The sequence below is a fragment of the Atta cephalotes genome (assembly GCF_000143395.1).
Source record: "Atta cephalotes unplaced genomic scaffold scaffold00009, whole genome shotgun sequence".
In the NCBI taxonomy this organism is placed as follows: domain Eukaryota; kingdom Metazoa; phylum Arthropoda; class Insecta; order Hymenoptera; family Formicidae; genus Atta; species Atta cephalotes.
The window spans coordinates 6,876,992-6,884,664 of record NW_012130073.1 but is presented as its reverse complement, the minus strand read 5'-3'; the positions used below and the strand labels follow the sequence as shown (position 1 = coordinate 6,884,664).

The 7,673-nt window shown below is 35.7% G+C and overlaps 1 protein-coding gene across 1 annotated transcript in view; it reads right to left on the bottom strand.

Moving 5' to 3' along the window:
- LOC105627666 overlaps nucleotides 1-4,405 on the bottom strand; it is a 19,536-nt gene extending 15,131 nt beyond the window's left edge. Inside the window, exons 1-3 of the mRNA XM_012208944.1 lie at nucleotides 4,340-4,405; nucleotides 3,213-3,374; nucleotides 2,817-2,873 (exon numbers count right to left, since the gene is read on the bottom strand). Coding sequence (XP_012064334.1) covers nucleotides 2,817-2,873; nucleotides 3,213-3,374; nucleotides 4,340-4,405 — 285 coding nt within the window. The remainder of the gene's footprint in view (nucleotides 1-2,816; nucleotides 2,874-3,212; nucleotides 3,375-4,339) is intronic.
- Nucleotides 4,406-7,673: the final 3,268 nt, after the last annotated feature.

Here is a 7,673-nt window from a genome sequence, read left to right as displayed (position 1 = left end):
AAGAAGAGAGAGAGAGAGAGAGAGAGAGAGAGAGTGTCTCTTCTTGTATGGAGATTCTCGAGGATACGCGACACACGTAACGAGCTGCAAGCTGCGCTGCCATGCTGCGGCATGGTGTTACTCTCGATGTTGTTACGTGCGAAGCGTGTGTAATGCGTCGCTCGAGTGTTCTCTCGCGTGAAATAACGCGTTATACGCGTGCACCCGTATTATGCATGAACTGCACGATACACATGATTGCATCAAAACGGTCCCGTTTTACGTTAAAACTGCCACTTTTCCTTCATTACTGGGTATCTTTTGAATTTGCAAAATATTCAGCGTTCACTGTGTTATTTTCTATGCAGAGAAATTTTTCGTTAATTTCAAATATATTTTATTTTAATGAAAATTGATTAAACACAACATCAAATATCTTGATATAGCAATTTAAAATGTCATTAAAATAAATTTTATTTCAAATTTGAAAAAGAACAAGATTTTATTTTATTATATACCAATGTAAAATTCAATTTCATGAAAGTCCTATACATATATTCTGTTCATATATCCTTGCATTTACACGGAAAGAATGATTTGATTGAAAAATGTAAAATTTTGGCTGGATCTAAAATTAATTTTTTTTACCATCCAAATAATTTGATTGGAAATTAAAAAATGCTGAGCAGTGCTACAAACAAATTTTGATATTCTAATAAACAGTTGGAATTTTCAACAAAATTATTTTGATGGTCCAAAAATTATTTATTTAGCTGATCCAGCAAAATTGTAGATTTTTTTAGCAAAATCATTCTTTCCGTACATACATATGTTACAAATATACTATGTATTAATATGTATTTACATATTTTATAAATTATAATAAAAATATTTTATGTTTGTATAATTCTCAAAAATTTAATTCTTTTATCGGAAAATATTGCAAAATTACGATAGTACAGAATATGGCCAACAAATAATAGCATCGTAGATAAAATAAACTGAGAAGAGAAGACTTCGATTTTTATACGTGCGGCTAACTTTTTAACGGAGTTAATTTTTTAATAAAGCCGCGCGGTCGCGACATTATCCCGAGTACCTCTTTCAAGTAGTTAATTTAGTCTGTCTCGTGGTCTCTCTTTTATATATATATATATATATATATATTTCATTATACCGTAGATAAATTAACGACGATAAATTTTATACCAAAAATTATCATTAAATATTGACAAGAAAAGGGTATTGTTTATCAAAGTTAATCTTAGAAGACAGCTCGGGTAAATAGAACAGTGAAAAGGGTTGTTTATTAAAATTTTCATGAAACTTCATTAAGAGTTAGTTCATCAATTTTATTGAGAAGTTATGTCGTTCTGATAATTTCTGCAACTTTCTATATTTCCTTACTAAAATTTTTAAGTCCAGCGCTTCATCAAATTTTATCGTTTAATGCTATGCATTAATTAAATATCTCCTCTTTTTTCCTAATTATAATCATTCTTTGTTTTATTAAATAACTATATGGAAAGATTTGCTAAAAATTTAACTAGATACAGATCTGAAAATAACTTTATTGGATCTTTAAAATAATTATGTAGGACATTTAAGCTAAAATATCAAAACCTTTTGCAGCATTGTTCATGAGAGTTCTACATAATTATTGTGATAGTCCAATAAAATTATTTTTAGGTGTGTATCTTATTGAATTTTTAGATACTTCAGCAAAATCATCCTTTCCTTGTATGAAGTAATCAATAGTTAACAATGTAAGCTATATTATAAACATGCTGAAATAATGTCGCTATAACACGCAATGTGCCAATGGTTTATAGTCCATGATTGTATATACAAGACAAGAAGAAGAGAGGCAGAAATCTCATGGACGGGCTTACGATGCAAAACCACATGGGGGAAAATAAGAAAAGCACAAAAAACCCGCATATATCGCGAAAGATCGTGCATAAGGAATTCACGACGCAACGTCGCGGTACGCATTGACGATTATGATGATATCACGTTGATCTGGCTGCTTTGCATAATGAGAGGTATCAAGTTGGCGAAAGATAGTCTGAAGAAGAGGGTTAGTAGGGAGGGTATGCCGAGAAACGAGCTTGTACGCACTTGGAACGGAGGAAGACGTAGAGGGAATCAAAGTAAAGGGAGGCCTTGGTGATAACACATACATGCAAATTTCGTCCTGCGAGAATTCCGATGCGGGAGGCAGAATTACATCGGATAAGGCTACCGGTTCCCAGGACCAATATCAGTCGAACGAGAAGAGGGTTGCCGATGATCCAGGCAATGTACGGGGAAGGAACCGCAGGAAGAAAATAAACGGGACACGCGGGTTGGGTTTAATCATGATAAGACATCCCACCATCCTTATCGCGATCGGTTACGCATGATAACGAAAATTGTCGCTCTAGCGCGAAACGCGGGACGTGAGTATGTTCACACACAATGCGAGATATATTCTTAACGGAAGTGTCATTTGATAATTTAAAGTGAACACAAATAAGAACAACTCTCTATTTAGATTGCGTTCAGAAACTTCACTGGGTGCACCTATGTGTCGTTTCAGCCTGTTATTTACCGAATGTTAAATAAGGATTAAATAAAATGAAGTTTCTGCATGAAGTTTCTGCGAACGTAGGTTTATCAGGGGATCGAATGGATTTAATCGCAAACGCGACTGCGATCACTGGTGATTTTTGGCATTCTTTCGTCTCCGCAAGTTCCTTTACAAGTAAGTTCGTTAGCAAAAACCGAAGACAAAAATTTCATTATAGACTAGGATGAGATTGATAGAGATTGACTTATATAAGACGTGCACTCACCTCCTCATGCTCTTTGTGAAACCGCTCTTTCTTTCGTAGCGCCTCTTGAACTTTCAGCTGAAAAATGCAAGGGGATGGAAGCGTTCTTAAGTTTCGTTTAAAAAGGTTTTATCGGCGGTAAAGCGACTTCTTGCGGGAGTAACTTGGAGCATTTCAAGTGAATTCAAGAATCACGATTGTATGAAAGCAAGCGTAGTTTTTACTCAAGAAGTCTAACGGAAACTTATTATATATTATCCATCTTCACTTTTCAATAAAAAAATATTTTAAGAGTTATTTGATATCGAAAAGAATAACAGGCAAGTGAAATGCATAAAATATTAACTTATAACTTAAAATACATTAGTAGCTTTAAGCATCATTTTACAAAATATATAAATGAAATATGGTATTTACCCTGTGAATAGTTTCTTCGAAACTATTTGGTTGACCGCCGTTCATCTGAAGATATCTCAGTCGATCGTAATCTCGAGGATCCACCATCGAACGGAGAATCGTGTGTCCCATATCAGGTCCGAGACCTAAACCGCTTTGCAAAACACTGTCAGGTGTGTCTACCTGTAAAAAATAAAGCACAATTGAGATTATTAAGATAAATATAATTATTATAACAATATAATTATCATTAATTAACTGAATATTGTTAAAGAATACATTTACATTAGTAGTGTTACATTTTTCTATTTAATCTTACAAAAGAAAAATAAAAGATAGAAATGCAAAATACACAGCGAAAGTCATGTTTTTGAAAAAAATATAGAATTTAAAACAGAATAAAGTTTATAAACAAAAAGTATTGTATATTAAAAATTTTTATTAATTTGAGAAAGTTGAAATCATATTCCAATGTATTTCTTTTTCATTCTATATATTTCCTTATCTTCTATCCGTTTATCTGTCTTCTCCTCTACGATATAACATCACGCGGAGAAAATTACTTTCACACGGAGAATTCAATTTATGCAAACGTCATAAAATAATGAGAACCATGTAGTCATAGTCGAGACATTGATTACAATTGATCGTTTATAGAGATTCTCGCAATAGTTTATTGCAATCATGGAAATGCGCCTTCGCGCGGATACATTTTTATACGGAGATGTAACATTCCCTTTCATAGAGCGTCTCCTATTCTATAGAATGTCGAGCTCCTTAAAAGCGGCTGCCATTTATTCTCGCGACGTTCCTCTGCCGCTAATGGGGCTCGTGCATAAGATATTCAGGACGCGGCGAGGGTCGCCATGGAGATCGTCAATTTCTCGTTCTTCAGTCCCGCGGGAAGAGAGTGAAAGAAGAGGAGGAAATACACGACGCCGTGTATTTTGGAAAAACGTAACGCGAGATTCTAATCGTGCGGGCGAAGCGGACGACGTTACAAGCGCTGCGTTAGTCGAATGATTAAGTAGAAGTCTGAGAGTTTCATTCCCGCGGTAACTTGAAGACAAAGCCCTCAAAGTATTTACAAAGGACCACCTCTTCTACGAGATTAGCCTGAGTAGAGAAATTCATCTCTCTTTCCTTACTATTTTAAGCGCCGTCTTCACTGTCGTCATCGTCGTTGTCGTCGACGTCGTCGTCGTCGTTTTCATTATTGCTGTAGCGTTGTCTTACACGAGCCATCACTGTAGAGAGAAACGGTTCACGATGAAAATTATCGCGTTGATGCTCTGTAAATGCGGTCTACAGAAATTATTTCACACAGTGTCTTCAAGACATTGTTATTGAAGTGGTACAGAGATAAGAGAACATTTGTTTATAATACTGATTGTACCGTTGCCTTTTATATGGATAGTATATATATTTCCGGTAAAGAAATGTGCTTTCAAAATTGAAATTGCGGAGCATCGAGATGTATAAGGAATAAAATATTATTAAATGCAGAAACAATATTGTTCTGTGTTATCATATAGAATGTCGATACTGAAATCTTTTTCTCAAAGACAACAATTTTTCATCATCTTTTATATTAAAAATTCTTTATTTATGTGTTTCGAATAAGATTCAGATTCTCTTATTCTTTTTCATATTGCATTTCTTAATTCTTCTCTCTTAAAAGATTTAAGTAGCTAAGATTAAGAACTACTCTCATAAAATTCATCAATTTGACAGTCTTAAAATGTCTTAAAATGTCAAATTTCTGAACAAGTCACGTAAAGAGGTATTAATATGCTAATATAGATGAACGCTCATAAACTAGAACGCTTCACATATCTCGTTAAAAATTAATGAGTTATCGATTTTTATCGACGATTAATAAAAAAATCGTGATTAGAATATCGTAAATTATGAAACGCTGAAAAAAAGATATAGACCTAGTTTTACTTGCAACAAAACTATATTAAATATATTTCAATTAGGCAGTTGAATGTTATGCTCTCCATCTATTCTAATTACTATTTAAAGAGCCAATTATTCGATAATACACATCTATTATAATTAGAATAATTTTAATTATATTCTTTTGACATTTTTTTTCAATATATAAAGGAGTTAATACGAGAAGTTAACCTTTTTCCTCTAAGCTTTATCCTTTTATCCTTTTTAACTCAAGTTTATATCCTTCATCGAATGAAGAAGCGTCCCGTTGTGAACAAATATCGACCCATCTCGCGGTAATCTCGATGCCTAAGGAAGAGAAAAAGCCGTGTTCTGCAGACGCAACGTCGGGACGATTACCTTGCGGTATGCGATTTAATTAAACCACGTGGTATTTATGTTAAACGGATTAGAACCGTTTGTTTGCGCTCACAGACTGAGCTTGCTCCACGGTAGCGGCCGTAGCATCCACTAAGCCTGAATAATACCTAGAGACAAGGCTGAGAATTTACGTCGCTCCTCTGTTTACCGGTGCGATGTTGACTTTTTCTTCTGGAGCGGACGGCGAAGCGGAATAACCAAAGAAATTTCAAAACCCCGGAGATGCGTTTTAAACGCATCCCTTATCTGCGAATCTCTCACGAATCTCTCTCTATGTAATCTTTCGATACGATTATCACGGATTATTACCCCTTATGGTATGCCATGGAAGAAGAATAATACAAAGAGATATCTATATATTGTCATATCTCTTTGTATTATAGTTCTTCCCAAACAACACGCATGTCCAGAAATGAAGAGATTAAAAGACGTTTTATGTCTTAATTTCGGACTTTTTGTTCTCTCGATTAGAATTATACCGCAATCTAATGTCATTGTACTATCCGCATAATCTATTACGACAATTGATATTTTTATTTCTATTATTTTATTTCTATTATTTTTACTTGATAATAACAAGATATATTCGTTTATTTATACAATCTATAGAAAGAACAAATTTATTGAAGTACTTATCTAAAAATGTAGATACAGTAGATTTAAAAATAAATAAAATAAAATAATTTTGTTGGATCATCCAAATTTTGTTGGACCATCCAAATAAATTAATTAATTATTGAATTTATGTAACGAGTAAGTAAAAGTATAATGAATTACTTTATAATGAATAACGGATAATAATATAGAGTTATTTTTCAAAAATGAAGTTTCAATCCCGTCATGAAAAGTTGTAACTGTTTCAATATTAAATCATTATTACAAAAGAGTAACATTACAAGTAACGTGTCACTTCCAATTCCTATACAAGTAATTATGTTATACAAATATTATATTTAAGAAAATTTAGGCATGATAAACAATGCTGCAAGTTTTGACATCAGCAATCAGTTTGAACGTTCTACATAATTACTTTAATAATCCAACAAAATTATTTTCAGATCTGCATTTAGCTAAAATTCTAGATACGCCAGGAAAACCAACCTATCCGTGATAAATTTAAATATTTCAAGATAATCTAAAAGAACATTGAAATATCGGGGAAAAATCGTGCAAATTCTCAACTAAACGGATATTAAGTCAATCTGATGAATTTCCATGCTAATCATGCGCAACGAATGCTCCATATGATAACGAGAATCTTATTGCACTTACATTCTTGCCTCATCGTGAGCTAAGGAACACGCGGCGGTTTACAGATACAAATAGCAGTCGCTCCGAGAAACAATTTTACCCATTCATCTACCGCAGTAAGATCGACATGGTAATACATCTTGTCTGGAAATAAATGTTGCGATTGCAAGTACGCGAACGTGCGTCTTAGTACGCTGCTGATTTCCATCAGTTAGCGTCCGATCTGCGCGACTCTCCCGTCCCTTCCGATCCCCTTCCATAACGACCAATATAGGGCGCGAAAGATTAAGCGATCGTTCTCCTTCACCGTTACGTAAATCACAATAAACCCATCGCAATCCACGCGGTCTGGGATAAATGGCGAACGTACGGCGTGTACGGGAAGATCCGTTGGCTGGAACGAAGGATGGTGTCCGAGGGGATGGACCGCTCGCGTGCGATCGAACGCGAAAGGAGCGAGGAGCAGTTAGAAGGCGAGAGGAGGAAACGGGGAGAAGTGATGCGGGGGAGAAGGGTCAGAGCGTGTATATTTTTAAGGCTAAGCAGTTAACTGGCCACCTGGGGCGGACTCTCCTTACAAGATCGGTTTATAGCCACTCTCAGTCAGCCACGCTGTGCCGCCTACCGGTTAATTTATCCCAGCATTGTTATTGCCCCAACGCGGCCCCGGAGAAAGAAAAAGAAAGAAGGAGAGCCGCCGCACTTCGCCGCACCGAGACAGATACGCCGCCACGTAGCCTCGTGACAAACGCAATTAAGCATCTCACGACTTCCTGCACCGAGAGAAACCTGTAATCTGGTCATCTAGCCAACTCCGTAGACTCCTACCGGGGAACGCCCTGCGGCATGGGATCGCCGTAACAGGCCGCCGGCAGTTGCATGGAATGCACCTTCGAGACCTTCGTTTGG